Source organism: Anguilla anguilla, chromosome 13 (assembly GCF_013347855.1).
Source record: "Anguilla anguilla isolate fAngAng1 chromosome 13, fAngAng1.pri, whole genome shotgun sequence".
Taxonomy (NCBI): domain Eukaryota; kingdom Metazoa; phylum Chordata; class Actinopteri; order Anguilliformes; family Anguillidae; genus Anguilla; species Anguilla anguilla.
In genome coordinates this window covers 4176534-4195513 of record NC_049213.1, presented here as the reverse complement: position 1 = coordinate 4195513, position 18980 = coordinate 4176534, and the positions used below count along the sequence as shown (strand labels likewise).

The following is an 18980-nucleotide window of genomic DNA, read 5'->3' as shown; positions in this document are numbered from 1 at the left end:
CATGCAAAGTATTATCCACAGACGATGTAACATTTCTTTTAAGAAAAGTATTGTACTCTTTATGTTCTTATTTATTTATCTGTTCATTTATTTAATTTTAATTCTTAATATGTTTATTTGCTGTCTTAGGGCCGTAGTTAGTGCCATACAGATCTACCAAGAAGAAGGAGTCCGTTGAAAATCCATCACTTCAGATTGCCTCTTTTTCCTTTTGAACCTGGACCAGTCCCATTTACACTAACAGTGGAACTCAGATTTAATACGATATCACTTTCTCTGTTTTGTAATAATGTTGATTATTACTAAGGACGTCACCTCAAATGTTAGTACACAAGTATTGATTTACTGGCTTATTTTGTGTTAGAGTTATTGTCTACTCTATTCTGGGTCTTGCAGTTAATTTGATTATTTATGCGAGGCGTTATTTGCCGTGGTGGTGTTATTTGGATAAAGTAACAGCCTAATTCATGCATGTAAGTGCAAACAACTGCATAGTTATTGGATGGGAGTTAGAGAACTCGATAAAAATCAAATACCTCATGTACTTAATTTCACATTCGCTTTAAAATAATGGATACAATATTGACCAAGATAAGTATTACTGAATTAAGCACTGCATGTAATTAACCAATGCATTCCATTGTATCAGTCCTTTGGTTCATAAATCTCCCGATCGGCGAAGACGTTGTGTGTATTTGTTTCGACTGCCATCTTGTGGCCGTAATATGCATGTACAATACATAGAGTTCAGTCAACGCGACTTATAATGAAAATGATCAATGTCGCGCCGGCTACATTTAATTTAAAACCACGCTTTCCCCTCATACGCGACCAGCAAAATCAACATATTAGGCTACCTCGTTGGCATTCTGGAAAGTTCTGATAAATCTTCCCAAGTTATCTGCCTACTCTTTTTTTTTTTAATTTTTTTTTTTTACATGTATTCTATGTTTTTACTTTTTTATTATATGTTGTATTTAATTGCCTTGGGTGTTTTTTTATCTTGTGTTATTGTTTCCACTGCTGCACAACCAATTGCCCCTCCGGGGACAAATAAAGTTCTACTACTACTACTACTGCTTAATTCCCCTACTCTCAATTCCCATCTCATTTTCTCCTCCCCCAGCTCAGTCATGTGTCCTGTTTCCTCTTTAATTCAGCATCCCAAAGTCATCCGCGTCCTTTGTGGTTCACAGCAGAGATCGGTATTAAGTACGGAACTACGGGGAACGCGCTCGGAATTGGGTCACCCCAGTCTTTAAGGCCAGTGAGCTGACTAGGCCTTCTGAAGAGTCAACTGGTAGCAGTTCGTCGTAATCGCAAGCCCGAGCATTCAAAACAATATAAACTTTTATAGGCTGAAGTTAAACATAATGAGTCGCAGTCAATAGCTAATGGATTTAGCGCACTTTTGTATGCGTCAACGACAGTGGAGCCCTTTTCAAAAAGTTGCCTACAGTGTGTGCCGACACTGTTCTTTAGGCGCTCATTTGTTTAAAAGAGATGATATAATCAAATGCAAACCAGCTGCCTCTGACCGTTGTACGATATCTGGGCAGTGAAGTAAAGTGGAGCATGACATTTATATCCGACAGCACCGCCTGGAGCGGCATATTTACCTGGTGGTCACGGCATTGATAGGCCTATCGATCGTCCCACGCGGGCTTTTATGATCAGGCCTATTGGAGTTTTGAGCAAATTTTGATCATCATTCTTGGCACATCGCTCTGGTCACCTTCACTGTCTTGCTGATACGAGCGAAATTAAGTTTTTAAACCTCGCCAAAATCCTTTCTTTTTAAAGCCGTGAAAACTAACTAACTAACTAACTAACTAACTAAATAAATAAATAAATAAATAAATAAATAAACTTTTCTAATGCTATAAAAAATAATTCATTATATTACTAGGATATCCCTAGTTTTGGTTATTACATGAGTGTTAGACATAGATTTAAAGCGAAAGGAATTGGCTACTGCCGCAAACTTCAAAGAGCATAACATCGGCTGATTATTTTGATCACTGGCTGGTTGGCCATTAAAATTTATTAAATTAGATAGGCTATATTAAATACAGTTTAATGGCAAACAAACAAAAAAATCCTCTAAAAGATTGGGCGCCATGAGATCGTCACAGCGTTTCATCTCGCGCACACTTCCTTTTTCTTCTTCCTTGCTTAGGTTAAGCCAGTAAACGCGTCATTTGTCGCAAGTGCGCATTCTTGACAGTTTGGGTTGGCGGGGTGGCTGAGGTCTAAATGGATGCGTGCAGCTGAAGCTTTCGCCTGGAGAGGAGGAAGTTAGCTGGTGCAAATGTCAGCGAGAGCGGACTGAAGTTTATCGGAACGATGCAGAAGCCGGGGAGCTGGCTGAGACCTACCTGAATCAGCGCGGCCAAAGGTAGGCTACCGAACTCCTATCTTAATCTAATATTATCAATTTTCGCCCGATGTAAAAGCATTTACCCTTACACCGAAAACAGTGAGACACCGAAAACATTGATACTAATACTGTATGCGTACCCGTGCAGCTAATATGTTACCTGCTATTTCCAGTTTAAGGCACAAGATAGTAGCCGACAGTGGGTTTGCGAGATTCTTTGGTTCTCAGGGCGGCAGCAGGATCTGTCAGACTTTTTTCTAAATTAGTGCGTGGGTTTCTGTTCAGTGCGATGGCTATCTCGTGCCTGAATGGTATATAACAGTATCCTTTCATAGCATAAATATACCACGAAAGCCTAAAAGTATGTCTAAATAATTCTAACATGCAAGATTGTTACGTTTTTCTTACGACCTGTATTCGATGCTTGGTCAAGAAAATTTAGGATTATTGAAGCATTCAGTTTTGCCCAGAATTTTACTTATTTTATTTACTTGACACTAACGCCTCATTCACTTGACTGAAACATCAGCCGCTGCATGATGTTTTGGGGCTGAAATAGGCTACATTTCAGTTGGTCTTGCAGATAATAATTGCAGTTATTCTGCAGTCAGTATGTTGATTGGCTGTGTGTTATGCGACATTAATTCTGATATAACGGTAGATATTGCACTGAGTGGCTAAATTAAGCCTTTGAATTCGCTTCCTACGCTTCCATTCCTACGCCAGGCTGCCATTATAAAGGCCTGCATGGAGAACCCGTCCCCAACAGACCGGCGGCTGGCGTGGGCGCGCACCAGCCGGCATTGGGTCACTTTGGAGGACAGGGACCCCCAGGAGCCCCGCGTGCCCGCCACCCCCTCTGACACCCTACCGGATGATGACGTCTTCTTGGAAGGTCAGGGGGGTCAGAGCTGTTCTAGGTGTTCCGAGAGAACAAACAATGCGAAAATGCGAACATAATCACAATACCCAGAACCACAAAACTGAGGTTACTGAAAAACAATAGGAAACAATCGAAAACAACCGCATGATAGCTGCAGTTTATATTTGTATCTCCTAAAGATGCCGCCCACAGACGTAGGCTACCCTGGCACCAGAACTGACTGAGATAAAATGAAGTGGCGAATGACGCCCGCGAATGCGCATCTCAGAGACGCAACGCTCCTTCTTCACGGCATGTTTTTGAGCCTGTGTGTGTTTCCACAGGATGCTGCGCAGGAAAGATCGAGAGCTGGCTCCGAGGCTGCGGGTGAGCACGCGCGCAAACGTCTCCGAGACACGCCGGTTTACCCCAGAGTGATAAACACAAAACACCGGACATCGGTCTAACGCTGTCTGTAGAATACAGGTGGTTGCGCGTCTGAAATCAAACTGAATTTGTAGTGATGGGAGTATGTTCAACAAAGGTGATATCTGCCGAATTACAATTTGGCCTATTCACTTGACATTTGCGTTCAAAGCTACCGAACTTTGTTTCCAGTAGTTTACTCCATTTTCTCCAGACTGCATTCTGCTACAATATGGACTGTTACAGCATTCTCAAACTTCTTACGGTTCTATTTATAACCTATTACCCAAAGGTTAGCAACAGGAAATCGACGGTTTCGGTTACCAGTAAAGGCAATGTCTCTGTGTGACTATGGAGGTTATAGATTTCCACTTTCTATTTTAAGTTACGTCTCCAGCAGACAGGAAGGTGTTCTGGGGGGTTAGAACACAAACAAAAACAAGTGTGAACCACATTTGTGCCTTATTGATTGGAAGAGGTAGCTGTGCCGCTTGTGCCCTATGGAGTGCGTCCTTTTCTGTCATCGTTCGTGTAGTGGAGACGGGCTTGGTTGGCCGTTTTTGTCTGGTAAAATTCATATTAGAATATCCTAGCAAGTAGCAAATGAAAAGTTAAGGTCTCAGGTATGAATAAATATATTTTCATATCCACAGTTATATTGATATTTATTCCGTTGAATATTCATATTTTCTGGTACTTCTTTGAATTACATATAAGAAATTTTTTTTCTATTGGTTACTTCATTCTTTGTAACTGTAGCATTTTAACATTGCGGTAACCAACCCCAAAATCAGTGTACCAACAAAACCCGCTCACATAGGAACCCACCCCTGTGATAATATAATGTTACCCAGCAAACATCACTCATCACAGACTTTCAAATTTTATATCAAAATGCAGCTTATTCCGATCCCTAAACTGGAAGTAATATATTACCAAAATTTCTATCCAACATAGTTTTATGATACGATTTTTTACTTTTGATACTACAAAACGTAAACGTTGACTCACAAAGAAGTAATTTTTCAGGTGTTTTAACATGGTACACGACCATAGTTCAAGAAAACAAACATTTTGATTTTACATGTTTGTGTCCGTGACCTACAAATGACCAGAAAACAGCTATGTGCCAACCAACCCCATTGTGCCAACTAACCCCTGTGCCAACCAATCCCAGTGTGCCAACTAACCCCTATGCCAACCAACACCAATGTGCCTACTAACCCCTGTGCCAACCAACACCGATGTGCCTACTAACCCCTGTGCCAGCCTGTGCCCTGCTCGTGGTTCATTCTCCTGGCAGCGTGCAGAAGCAGCGTCATTGGGCTGCACCACTTCCTGCCACTGTAATCAGGGTCTTGCTGATTGGTTAATCATTTACCTCTCTGCCAACGTTCAGTCTGCTGCACGAGAGGCCATGTATGCAAAAATAAACAATGGAATCATTTTAAATTTTATTATGTCTACATTTCAGTGTAGTATATGCAGTATAAAACATTTAAACTATCATTAGTTTCGAAGGTGTCATTTTATGTATGATGACAAATTCCCTTAAATGACAAAATATTTGAAAACATAATACCATATACGCACAAAAGTGTCAATGTTTTCCTTATTTTTACACAACCTATTTGAACAGGTATCAAAACATGTTATATTTGTAAAGATTTTAATTCCAGCGCATAGCATATTTAGCAAAGGAATGCGTACGGTGTATCATAAGTGAAAGAAATTTTGGTAGTGGTTTCAACTCATTATTCTTTGTTCTGTGTTCAGTCCAGGCATGTGTAGGAATGTTAGATGACAGTGGTGCCATTTATTTGATAAAAGCTCAGCGCATTGTTCTGTGATTGGCTCTGACATTCCACAGAATGCACGTTGCCCAATGCCTTCCTCACAATATGTTAAGTTTCACAACCCAGCTTTGCTGATAGTGGGTTCTCCCCTATCACACAGAGAAGCTGTGCAGCCAGCCAATCACTGTTAAGCATGATGATTTGTAACTGGCCAATCTTGTTCATTTCCAGAGAAAACAGCAGATGGTTTCAACAACATTAGGCAAAAAAGAACACATTTTGGTTAGACTGTAATTTGGCTGTAAAGTACCATTATGATAACATTCACTAAACAGTCTTGGAGCATATTTATTTTTCCAAACAAGTTTTGTCCGCCAGACAAACATTCCAGACGTGTTGCATGCAGACCCACTGCCAGCATTCCCAGATGGTTATCTTTTAGTCATGAAATAACCTGGGAGAAGGTCTGTGAAATACATTTTAAGAGTGTTCCAATTGAGTACTGAAATGATAGATTTGTTTGATCTTGTAGAAAATTAAGATGAATGTCCATACATGTGTTTTTTAACTGGAACAGCCAAACTGTATCACGCTCTGAGTCTGTTCCTGCAGTGTTCCATAACGCTGAGATAACGTTAAAAGATCATTCAGGAAACCGGACTGCCGTGCATTCTGGGAAAATTTACCCTGACTCTCTCCGAGTGTGCTGGGATTGTTTAAACCCTGTGAGCTGGGCCCACCTCTAAATGAAATATAATACTGGCTGAACCTAAACAGCGGCTGTTGTGTGAGGTGCTGATGGTTTGTGGGGCTGGTGTGTGAGGTGCTGATGGTTTGTGGGGCTGGTGTGTGAGGTGCTGATGGTTTGTGGGGCTGGTGTGTGAGGTGCTGATGGTTTGTGGGGCTGGTGTGTGAGGTGCTGATGGGTTTTGGGGCTGGTGTGAGGGGTGATGATGGTTTTTGGGGCTGGTGTGTGAGGTGCTGATGGTTTGTGGGGCTGGTGTGTGGGGTGATGATGGGTTTTGAGGCTGGTGTGTGAGGTGCTGATGGTTTGTGGGGCTGGTGTGTGAGGTGCTGATGGTTTGTGGGGCTGGTGTGTGAGGTGCTGATGGGTTTTGGGGCTGGTGTGAGGGGTGATGATGGTTTTTGGGGCTGGTGTGTGAGGTGCTGATGGTTTGTGGGGCTGGTGTGTGGGGTGATGATGGGTTTTGGGGCTGGTGTGTGAGGTGATGATGGTTTGTGGGGCTGGTGTGTGAGGTGCTGATGGTTTGTGGGGCTGGTGTGTGAGGTGCTGATGGTTTGTGGGGCTGTTGTGTGAGGTGCTGATGGGTTTTGAGGCTGGTGTGTGAGGTGCTGATGGTTTGTGGGGCTGGTGTGTGAGGTGCTGATGGTTTGTGGGGCTGGTGTGTGAGGTGCTGATGGTTTGTGGGGCTGGTGTGTGAGGTGTTGATGGTTTGTGGGGCTGGTGTGTGAGGTGCTGATGGTTTGTGGGGCTGGTGTGTGAGGTGCCGATGGTTTGTGGGGCTGGTGTGTGAGGTGCTGATGGTTTGTGGGGCTGGTGTGAGGGGTGATGATGGTTTGTGGGGCTGGTGTGTGAGGTGCTGATGGTTTGTGGGGCTGGTGTGTGAGGTGATGATGGTTTGTGGGGCTGGTGTGTGAGGTTTGTGGGGCTGGTGTGTGAGGTGCTGATGGTTTGTGGGGCTGGTGTGTGAGGTGCTGATGGTTTGTGGGGCTGGTGTGTGAGGTGATGATGGTTTTGTTTATTCCCTTCGGATGCTGTGACTCCCTCCTCTTCTCCCCAGGCCAGAGCAGGGTGCCGAAGACCCCAGTCACATGACTGTTGGTAAGTCGTACGCAACTTGGTGCTCCTCCATACATTTAGAAATATCCGTTTTGATCGTCACACAATAAATGTTCAGATTTTTAAATAACGCTGATTCACTGCTTTTTCCTTTGATGTAGTATGTCCCATCTCTTCTGAACTCTTCTAAACTCTGATAATTTTTCTGTGAATGTAACTCAGAATATGGACTGTAATTGGTTCTCCTGCAATTCCTGGTATTGCTTAAATTCTGTACCCAGCACCAGTGATCCACATTTTTCACTTTTAAGATTAAAAAAAATATTTTCTGAGCTCGAAATCCTTGAATTAGCGCCAGTGGCTAATTTGCCCAATGGCTGTGGAGGTGGCTGGTTGTGCCAGACGAGATGCTTTGGTCACGTGACTATCACAGATGCTTAGATTTTAAGAGATTTATCCAGCTGCTTAGAGGCAGGGTTTATGGAGATGTGACATCACGCCTTATCTGAGGGAAGGGAGGACACCTGTGTGATCTCCTGAAGAGAGCAGTCAGGGATGACTGTGTGTCAGTTGTATCCAGCATGTTCATTATTACAGTACTTCATCTAGGAGATTACACAGTTTACATTCAGAAGTATCAGTCAGTTACCCAGAGGCCTTGTGTATTGTATTGGCTATACTGCATTGTAATCATGTGTGAATTAAAAATATATTTTATACGTATGTAAAGGCAATCATATATGGTTAGGTCACTGTGCTTGTAACCCAAAGGTTGCAGGTTCGATTCCCAGGTAAGACACTGCCGCTGTACCCTTGAGCTAGAGGTACTTAACCTGAGTTACTTCAGTATACATGCAGCTGTATAAATGGATATTTTTATGTGGAAAAAGTTGTAAGTTTCTCTAGATAAGAGCATCTGCTAAATGGCGGTTATGTAAGTGGAATGACTCAACATGGCTGCATAAGCTCGTCTCATTATCTCCTATGATAACGAAGAAGCGATCGAGGCGTGACCACGTTGTGACATCACAAACCTAACTGCGGAAGAGCAGGAAATGGGGAACGTTATCGCTCTCTCAGTCGTGGGCCAAGGATGGTGAAAATTAGCTAAGTCACACTTGTCAGTATAAAAGGAGGTGTGGCCACTGCGCCGGGCAGGAAATGAGAGAAAGAAAAGCACTTCTAAAAGACAAATGTCTGCTCTTGACGCAAGTGCTGTACTGTACATTTAGTCTGTGACTTCTCTGTTTGCCTAGCTTCAGTGTGCAAACACTTGGCTAGCGTTGTATGACAGCTGTTCCTTAAATAGCTCCTGTGGCTTTAGGGTAGGGGTCTGAATTTTCTGATTTTTGTCATTTCCTTTAAGTCAGCAGCCAATTGGAAACCAGGTGCCCTGACTATTTAGCCAGTCAGTGGCTTAGATTAAGCACTTAATTGCAGGAACTTGTCAAGTACCAGCAGGTACAGCAGATATCAGAGATTTGAGTTTGAGACCCCTGCTGTAGATAGTGTAGGAGGAGTAGGCTTCTGTGAATGATTTGAGTTTGAGACCCCTGCTGTAGATAGTGTAGGAAGAATAGGCTTCTGTGAATGATTTGAGTTTGAGACCCCTGCTGTAGATAGTGTAGGAGGAGTGGGCTCCTGTGAAGGCCTGTCCTTCACAGCTGGATCTTGTGCTTTCACAGTGAGGATCACTCAGTACATTACTACTATTTACCAGACACTCATAAACAGAGCAGCTTATATAGCTCAAGTTTTTATTTTGTCACACAATCCATTTATACAGCTGGACGGCTCAAGGACAAGCATTTCACGTTAAATACTTTTGCTCAAGAGTGCAGCAGCTATACCCCATTAAGGAATCAAAACCCAAACCTTTGAGCTACAAGCCCGGTTTACTAATCATTATGCTATGCTTTCATGTCACACCTGCAGTGGATGGATGATGTCTGATTGTGGGCCTCAAACGTTTCCACATAGACCTACCTGACCGAGTAATTGTTTCCATATTATGCTGAATTGGCAATATGGCAGCAAAATATTTTTGACCTTGAAACTATTCAGTGTCGCGCTTCAAAAAAATATTTCTTCTCAGTGGGAGTCATGTGGATGCAAAAAGTATAAATAAATATAAGAATAAATGTATTTCAGAAATATGCTCTCCTATAGATGGAATTCACACACATCTTATATCCAGCTGAACAGGAATATACAACAGTCCTTAGAGTGAGGTCATGTGCGTAGCTTTGATGCAAGGTTTGATGTACAGTGAACACTTAAAAGTGTACTGGTTCTTTAAATGGTGTATTTGCTGTTCCAGAGGCTTTGCTGAAAGCCAGCAGCAGTTTTGAAGATGACCTGAGTCTTGGTGCAGAAGGTGAGTAAACTGACATAGACTCTGTGCTTATCTTGGTTCTTTTAAAGCTGAGAGTGTTGATCTGGGTTCTGTTAAAGCTTATGGTGTTGATCTGGGTTCTTTTAAAGCTGATGGTGTTGATCTGGGTTCTGTTAAAGCTGATGGTGTTGATCTGGGTTCCATTAAAGCTGATGGTTTTGATCTGGGTTCTGTTAAAGCTGATGGTGTTGATCTGGGTTCTTTTAAAGCTGATGGTGTTGATCTAGGTTCTGTTAAAGCTGATGGTGTTGATCTGGGTTCTGTTAAAGCTGATGGTGTTGATCTGGGTTCTATTAAAGCTGATGGTGTTGATCTGGGTTCTGTTAAAGCTGATGGTGTTGATCTGGGTTCTTTTAAAGCTGATGGTGTTGATCTGGGTTCTGTTAAAGCTGAGAGTGCTGATCTGGGATCTGTTAAAGCTGATGGTGTTGATCTGGGTTTTGTGTTAAAGCTGAGAGTTTTGTTCTGGGTTCTGTTAAGCTGATGGTGTTGATCTGGGTTCTCTTAAAGCTGATGGTGTTGATCTGAGTTCTCTTAAAGCTCCTCCATTTTGAGAAACCTAAGCAGCACTAGTGGTCTCCATGGTGGTAACCATGCTTATCAGTATCTACTTCAGGTGATGGTACCTTTGCTACTTACCTTCCTGACTTAATTAATGCAGTGTTGATATTTTACACTTTTGCTCTCATGTAACTATGTAATTCTCATACTCTCCAGCCACTGTGTTAAATATTGAAGAGGATGGACCAGAGACAGGGTAAGAGATACAAATATGTTCTTCACCCTTCTAATAAGGGATTTTCCTCCAACAATATGAGGGCAATCCACAGGGCAGTAATTATCATTTAAACAGAATAGAGCCGTGTTTCTATAACTATGGGTCGGGACCAAAAATAGATTGTGCGAGTGTATGAGGTTGGTTCCAGAATGAGGCTGTAGTCCACTAGGCTATGCTAGTATTTTTATTTGACAGGTCCATGAAAGGCACTAACCCAATTTGGGTCCTGATATTAAAAAGTTTATGAACCCGTGGTATAGGGCATCTTAACATTGACAGCTTTTTAATTAAGTTTAGAGCAGCATAATATATGCGCTATACAAACAGGCTGTCTGTGAAGTGTATGTGGAGACATACAGCTCATTTCCACAGAGGGACCTGACTGTGCCTGTCGGTCTGTTTAAAGCTCGCTTTATTGCATTGTGCTAGAGATTAGCTCAATTAAGAGACACCTGGTTATGAAATGTGTTTGCATTCCACGTGTGGCTTCTGAGTACTGGCAGTATGAAAATGGCAGTTCCAGGTGAAAAGCGATAAGCTCCACTGGAACTTTGGCGGTCCGTACCGATGAAAGTGAAAGCTGGTTCAGCCAGGTAAGGTACCTGTCCTGTTGCTCACCTGTCCTTTATGTGAATTCCGCTTTAGAACCTGCCCTCTGCTGCTGTCTCCACCCAGGCCTCGTCAGAAACGTCCGGACACCAGGTGAGTCTTACCTGCTTCCTCACCTGCTCAGGCTGGGTCTGCTCCTGCCGTTGCCCTTGACCAAGGCTCGGGCCTCAGAGCTGGAGCTGGTCCCCGGGCCTTGCACTGTGGTTGCACTGTGGCTGCCCCACTGCTCCTAAGCAATTAGGGTGGAGGACAGTAATGATATGGAATTTCCTATACTGGGGTTAGCGGATATTATGCCGGAGGGGGAAGGGTGGAGGTAGGGGACTTAAAAATGTATTATTATTATTATTATTGATTAGGTTCTGTACTCCAAAATTTTTGATTTGCTATCAAAAAATTGCCCATTCTCAGCTTTTATTTAAGCCTATTTTTATATTATATATTTTGGTTAAAATTACAGAACTTTTTATAAATAGTCCCCCCATTTCAGGGCGTCATAATGTTTGGGACCAATGGCATCACAGACGTTTCTGATTAGTCAGGTGTGTTAAATTGTTTCCTTAGTGCAGGTATAAGAGAGCTTTCCGTATCTAGTCTCGATTCTAGGCTTTTCATTGGCTTTGGAGTCTGTCATTGCCATTGGTCAACATGAGGACCAGAGTACCAAAGAAAGTCAAGAAAGCCATTATGAGGCTGAGAAAAAAACAGTCAGGGACACAGGCCAAACATTGGGCCTACCAAAATCAACTGTTTGGAACATAATTAGGGAGAAAGAGGGCACTGATGAGCTCAGTAATCACAAAAGGTCTGGCTGTGTCTAAGCATGTCTGTCTGTCTGTCTGTCTGTCCGTCTGGCTGTCTGTTTGTCTGTCTATCTGTAGCCTCCAGCAGAAACTCAGCCTGCCATTGGTCAACCTGGGTCACAGCATGGCGTCTAGCGGCCTTTCATCCGAAACCAGCAAGACAGCATCCAGGTACAGGTTCCCCTGGCTTACAGTCTACCCCCTCATTAGGGCTGGGTTGCCTGATCCTGGTCCTGGAGAGCCGCAGGGTCTGCTGGGGTCCCCAGCCCTGGTCCTGGAGGGCCGCAGGGTCTGCTGGGGTCCCCAGCCCTGGTCCTGGAGGGCCGCAGGGTCTGCTGGGGTCCCCAGCCCTGGTCCTGGAGAGCCGCAGGGTCTGCTGGGGTCCCCAGCCCTGGTCCTGGAGGGCCGCAGGGTCTGCTGGGGTCCCCAGCCCTGGTCCTGGAGAGCCGCAGGGTCTGCTGGGGTCCCCAGCCCTGGTCCTGGAGAGACGCATGGTCTGCTTGAACCAGGGTTAAATACCCTCTTCAGACTGAAAGCAGCAGGACTCAAACACAGCTCTGACTCCCCCTCCCTCTCCTCTCTCCCCCCCCCCCCCCCCCCCAGCGTGTCAGAGGTGCTGCAGCTCTGTGCGGAGGACGCGGAGGAGACGCTGTACCAGCTGGGTTTTGGCTGTGACGAGCCGCAGGTCCCCGCCCGCATCCCCGCCCGCTTCTTCAGCTTCCCGTCCCGGCTTCGCGGCATCAACTTCCGCCTCTTCCTGGAGTCGCAGCTGCGCCGGCTGCGCGAGGAGGACCCGGGCCTGTCGCTCGCCAGTGAGAGCGCGAACGCCTGCCTTACAGACCGCACCTGTCACCTTACAGACTGCACCTTACAGACCGCACCTGTCACCTTACAGACCGCACCTTACAGACAGCACCTGTCACCTTACAGACTGCACCTGTCACCTTACAGACCGCACCTGTCACCTTACAGACCGCACCTTACAGACTGCACCTGTCACCTTACAGACTACACCTGTCACCTTACAGACTGCACCTTACAGACTACACCTGTCACCTTACAGACTGCACCTTACAGACTACACCTGTCACCTTACAGACCACCCCTGTCACCTTACAGACTGCACCTTACAGACCGCACCTGTCACCTTACAGACTGCACCTTACAGACCGCACCTGTCACCTTACAGACTGCACCTTACAGACCGCACCTGTCACCTTACAGACCGCACCTTACAGACTACACCTGTCACCTTACAGACCGCACCTGTCACCTTACAGACTGCACCTTACAGACCGCACCTGTCACCTTACAGACTGCACCTTACAGACCGCACCTGTCACCTTACAGACTGCACCCTTACAGACTACACCTGTCACCTTACAGACTGCACCTTACAGACCGCACCTGTCACCTTATAGACTGCACCTTACAGACTACACCTGTCACCTTACAGACTGCACCTTACACACGCCAGCTCATTGGCTGTGTTCCTGTGAGACAGCTGCTCATTGGCTGTGTTCCTGTGAGACAGCTGTTCATTGGCTGTGTTCCCATGAGACTGCTGCTCACTGGCTGTGTTCCGGTTAGACAGCTGCTCATTGGCTGTGTTCCGGTGAGACAGCTGCTCATTGGCTTTGTTCCTGTGAGACAGCTGCTCATTGGCTGTGCTGCTGTTTTGCAGGTCGTTTCCGGCAGGTGGAGGTGCTGACGGCGATGGCCAACGCCTTCTACTCGCTGTACTCGCACGTGTCGCGGACGCCGCTGCAGAAGCTGGCCCCGCCCGAGCTGAGCTTCTCGCCGTCGCCCGTGGAGACCAAGATCGGCTCGCGGTTCTTCAGCAACGTCCGCAGCGAGCCCCGCTCGCCCGTCGAGCGCTTCAAGGACACCGTCTCCAAGATGTGCCTCTACACAGGCCCCTCCCTCTCCCGCGGCCCAGACCCCGCCTCCCCGCGCAAGCGCCGCAGCCTGCCCGACGTGGTCGGCATGGTAATAGGGAGCGTCAGGTCAGAGGTCCTGTTGCAGGACCAGGAAGCTGGGGACGAGGCCCAGGGGAAGGCCGACAAAGAGGGGGGGGACCCTGGGGAAAGGGGCGGGGTCAGGGAGACGGACAGCGGAAGAGCCGCTAGACCTGAACCGGACAGCACTCAGTGCCAGGCGGCAGTTCGTCCGCGATGGTCCATTTCTGGCAAGTTCCGGCCCGGTTCGGAGCCCAGCCCTGCTCCTGGTCTGGCCGGCCCAGCGGAACCCTTGGCCTCGCGACTCGAACCCGGTGCCGGCTGTGCTCCCATTCGCAAGATCACCCAGGACGTCATCTGCCCTCAAATCACAGAGAGCGTCAGACTGGCTCCATTCAGGTCGCTCAAAAGAGCGCCCCCTCCTGGAGGGGTTCCCTCGCAGGACACGTCCACAGACCCCCCGGCCTGCGGGGGTGGGTCCGGGACGGACCAGGCCGTCCGAAACACAGGCACAGGGGCCGGGAGTGTAGAAAATAAACCTGTGCGGGACGAGGCCTGTTTGGCCGGAATCGGACCGCCGGACCCCCCGCCCGCGCCCCCCCCCCGTCCTCTCCGCAGAGCCGTCGCCTTGCCGCATCACCGTGACCGGGTGGGAGGGGGACGTTGCCGCCGGTTACGCGGACGCGCCCAGTCACGCCAGGCCCAATGTGATCGCCCCTACCTCAGACTCCGGGGGCTGCCCGAATTTCCTGAGCCCCAACAGAGCTCCGTCCCTGGGGCAGGAGCCACGACCCAGCGATCAGCAGGCGAACTCCTTTGAGCTGGAGGAGGTATGGACCCGTCTTCACCACACCCGCGCTAAATAATACGTCTGAAACACATAAGACCCTTTAAACACTGGTCAAATTCCTGCAGATTACTGACAGCATTCGCCACTATTCAGAACAAAGGCTTGTCTTTTTTTCTTATGACTACACGTCGGTGAACATTGTCAGGGATCTTCAGATTTTTCAGATTTCATCTGCATTTCTAAATCTAAATTTTGAAGACACATTTGACCAAAGCCGGATCTTTACCCCATTAATACCCCACCAACAGCAGTGGTGTAACTCCTCCCTCCTTTGCCCATGTGACTTTTAAACCACACCCCTCACATGCCAGCAACAAATAAGACTCCATCTTGCTGTCTGCAGTGTAGGTGTAATGAACAGGCTTCTGTTTACAGGTTTATGTTGTATTCACAAGGTTTCATCTGGGATTCACAAGACGTCCAGTCTGTGTGTGGTGAATCCTGTGAATCCTGTGAGCCTGCTACCGTTAGCACGATGCTAACGGTTAAATGCTGCTCCCGCTCCTCTGTCCCAGGTTCACAGTGCTGGTGAAGACGATGGTCCCGCTCTTCTGTCCCAGGTTCAAAGTGCGGGGGAAGACGATGCTGGACCGACAGACGGCCGGACTGTTATGGCCGCAGCTCCACTGTCTGCCGTCAAAAGACACCAAGGTGAGTCCCTCCAACAGCAGGCCCTACCCCTATCGCTAGGGCAGTGTTTATAGAAATATAATATACTGTGATATACTGCAAATATATGCACTTTAACAATAAATATATTTCACAGAAATGGTATTTGCAAAATACACTACAGGGCCAAATGTATGTGGACACCAAAACGTCATACCCATATGTGCTTGTTGAACATCTCATTCCAAAATCATGGGCATTAATATGGAGTCGGACCCCTCTTTGCTGCTATAACAGCCTCCACTCTTCTGGGAAGGCTTTCCAGTAGACTTTGGAACATGGCTGTGAGGATTCACTTCGAATCAGCCACAAGAGCATTAGTGAGGTTGGGCACTGACGTTGGGCGATAAGGCCTGGCTCGCAGTCGGCATTACAATTCATCCCAAAGGTGTTTGATGGGGTTGAGGTCAGGGCTCTGTGTAGGCCAGTCAAGTTCTTCCACACCAGCTAAGCATTTCTTTATGGGCCTCGCTTTGTGTACGGGGGCATTGTCATGCTGAAACAGGAAAGGGCTTTCCCCAAACTGTAGAATGTCATAGCATTAAGATTTCCCTTCACTGGAAGGGGTTAGCCCAAATCATAAAAAGTAGCCCCAGACCATTATTCCTCCTCCACCAAACTATACAGTTGGCACTAGGCAATTGGGCAGGTAGCGTTATTCTGGCATTTGCCAAACCCAGATTCGTCCATCAGACTGCCAGATAGTGAAGCGTGATTAATCACTCCAGAGAATGCATTTACACTGCTCCAGAGTCCAATGGCAGTGTGCTTTACACCACTCCAGCCAACGCTTAATTAACATTGTGTATGATGATCTTAGGCTTGTGTACGGCTGCTCAGCCATGGAAACCCATTCCATGAAGCTCCCGACAAACAGTTCTTGTCCTCGCTTTGCTTCCAGAGGCAGTTTGGAACTTGGTAGTGAGTGTTGCAACTGAGGATAGACTATTTTTACAAGCCACATGCTTCTGCAGAGCTGTTGTTGCTTCTAGATGTTTCCACTTCACAGTAGCAGCACTTGAAGTTGACTAGGGCAAATATATATAATTTCAGTGTATTGAGGTATATTGCATTCCTGTAAGGGGTCTGGAATGGGAACAGTTTGGGGAACTAGTTTTCAGCAGGTCCGATTGGTCCAGGCAAGTTTTTGGCAGGTCTGATTGGTCCAGGCAAGTTTCAGCCAATTATGTGGAGCTGTGCCTACCCACACAGGGTCAAAATTAATCAGCAGATTTAATATATAATTTCATTGCAATTTTAAGCAATTATAACCACTAAACCATGACCAGGGAGCCGACTGCTGGTTTATTGGGAAAGCAGATTAATGAAAGTTGGCCAGGCAGACCTATCTCAGATCTGATTCAACATAGTGGATTCCCCAACATGGTGAACCTGACATATCAGGCTAATACTACAGCTGAACCTCTTCAACATCCTGCCCTGTGCACTGGCATTCATGAAGCATTCTGTATTTGTGTTCTTACTTAGTACCAGTAAAGCTGATACCATTTTTAGTCCACATTAGAAGTCACACAAGTACGACTTAAAGCAGTCATTTATAATTATTGTATATGTTCTGGAAGGATGATAGTTATAAAATATGTGCCATTTCTATTGATTAAAAAAAAATCTCCAGCGCACACTATGAAGCCCACTGCCGCCAATATGCCCATGTGACCAGCGTTCGGCGTACTTCCTGAGCTGCGGGTCGCCTTTTTCATAATGTGGCGGCGGCAAGCGTGTGTAGGAGTGCAAGTGCGAGGTGTTGATGGGTTTCCTTTCTCGCTTTCCCCGTTGTGTGAACTGCTTTCTTTCCCTCCTTAAGTGCATTTCATACTTTCATACTTTTCGTACCCAGCTCTGGGAAGTCAGCTGACAGGAAATGTGAAGCTATTTTCAGTATTAAATTCAGGCACTTCGTTATTAAGAGAAAAACGTCTTGTTCTCACCCTTGCTGCCCAAAATGAAATTGGCCCTAGTACACGGATTAATAAAGCAGGCTATAAGTGAATTGTATAAAATCCATCTTCATTTATATTAAAAAAAAAATTATATTAAAGATACAAGTATATCAGGCCTGGTTTAAAATGTGTGTTTGAAATACTTTTAACTCTTTAGATGCTGGTAAAATATGAATACCGTTCTGCAGAACGGTGAGAATTTTAAACAGTACCAGCAGAAATGTGCAACCATATGAAAAAACTCCAGATTGTAGTCGGTGTCCTAGACGGATGTTTCTTTTTAAAATGTCTGGAAACTCCAGGAGTTCTGAAGCATTTAAAACGGTCCTTTCGCCCTTTCACTCGAGTTTTTTCTGATTTGTGCTTTCAGATGTTATTCTGAGGGGCGACAGTCTGCAGTCAGACAGCAGCGGCTACGCTGAGGAAGACTGTAACCCTTCCTCACTCTGACCGACAAACTCCTGCAGTTCACCATGCTCTTCCTCACCCTGAGACACACTCCCACAGCTCACCATGCTCTTCCTCACCCTGAGACACACTCCCACAGCTCATCATGCTCTTCCTCACCCTGCAAGACACACTCCCACAGCTCACCATGCTCTTCCTCACCCTGAAAGACACACTCCCACAGCTCACCTTGCTCTTCATCGTGCTCTTCCTCACACTGAAAGACATACTCCCACAGCTCATCATGCTCTTCCTCACCCTGAAAGACACACTCCCTCAGCTCACCATGCTCTTCCTCACCCTGAAAGACTCCCACAGCTCATCATGCTCTTCCTCACCCTGAGACACACTTCCACAGCTCACCACACTCTTCCTCACCCTGAAAGACTCCCACAGCTCATCGTGCTCTTCCTCACCCTGAAAGACACTCCCACAGCTCATCGTGCTCTTCCTCACCCTGAACACTCCTGCCGCTCACCATGTTCTTCCTCACCCTGAACACTCCTGCAGCTCACCATACTCTTCCTCACTCTGAGGACTCCTGAAGCTGACCATGCTCTTCCTCACCCTGAAAGACACAGTCCCACAGCACGTCAGCCACTTACACAGCGGAAAGACCTAGAAGCGCCTGCTGTAGATACTAAAGGACGGACCTGCAATAAGGGACTGCCCTTGACTTTGCATGTTTCGGGTTCTTTGCATGATATTCGCCATTGGACTAGCCGACTGGGGACGGTTTGCCAAGACGGAGCACGGCCCGTCCCTGCAGTTACACAAACCTTCAGCTACGGCTAAAATACCACCATTATGACTTTGGACATCCAGAGAAAACGGTACACTCCTTTCCTGAAGGCACCTCCATTCGCTAAAAATGATAAGAGTAGGAGTTATATCCCAGTGATATTACATCCTCATTTGCCTGTAGATTTGGTTTTGACTTATGAAATCCAGGCCTCTCCTGTCTTTCTGAGGGTAAGGCAGTTTGCGAGATTATGGGGTGGAGTTCTACTGTATGCAGTAGATATTTATGGCTCGCCACAGAAGGACCCGCTACGCTCGCTGGGAGACTGCAGTCAGGGTCCAGGGCCCCGCGTTCGTCGGACCGTTTATGACAGAACGCGTCTTTTATTCTGTATCCTCCTGCCTTTCTTTATTTATGAATCATATATAGTGTAATTTATTAAAAATCAACCAGTCTTATGCATTTCTTTTTCAATAACATTTTGTTTCCAGAGACAACGCAGA

At 46.3% G+C, this 18980-nt stretch overlaps 1 protein-coding gene across 2 annotated transcripts; it reads left to right on the top strand.

Annotated features, from left to right (window-relative positions):
- Nucleotides 1–2154: 2154 nt before the first annotated feature.
- tespa1 (thymocyte expressed, positive selection associated 1) lies at nucleotides 2155–18939 on the top strand. 2 transcript variants are annotated; one of them, XM_035388092.1, is made up of 12 exons: nucleotides 2155–2398; nucleotides 3107–3275; nucleotides 3587–3629; nucleotides 7267–7307; nucleotides 9586–9642; nucleotides 10378–10417; nucleotides 11084–11140; nucleotides 11929–12021; nucleotides 12454–12662; nucleotides 13535–14638; nucleotides 15174–15309; nucleotides 17659–18939. In XM_035388092.1, the coding sequence occupies exons 2-10, from the start codon at nucleotides 3128–3130 to the stop codon at nucleotides 14626–14628; spliced, it is 1782 nt and encodes a 593-aa protein (XP_035243983.1). In that variant the 5' UTR covers nucleotides 2155–2398; nucleotides 3107–3127; the 3' UTR covers nucleotides 14629–14638; nucleotides 15174–15309; nucleotides 17659–18939. The 2 variants fall into 2 exon arrangements, with proteins under 2 accessions (XP_035243983.1, XP_035243984.1); XM_035388093.1 differs by lacking the exons at nucleotides 2155–2398; nucleotides 3107–3275; nucleotides 3587–3629 and adding an exon at nucleotides 3636–6845 and having other exon boundaries at nucleotides 7125–7307.
- The last annotated feature ends 41 nt before the right edge of the window (nucleotides 18940–18980 follow it).

Coding starts and splice junctions, on each gene's coding strand:
- tespa1 (XM_035388092.1), top strand. CDS start 3,128: ATGGAGAACCCGTCCCCAACAGACCGGCGGCTGGCGTGGGCGCGCACC. Junction 3,630..7,266: donor AGCTGGCTCCGAGGCTGCGG/GTGAGCACGCGC, acceptor TCTTCTCCCCAG/GCCAGAGCAGGGTGCCGAAG. Junction 11,141..11,928: donor CAGAAACGTCCGGACACCAG/GTGAGTCTTACC, acceptor GTCTATCTGTAG/CCTCCAGCAGAAACTCAGCC.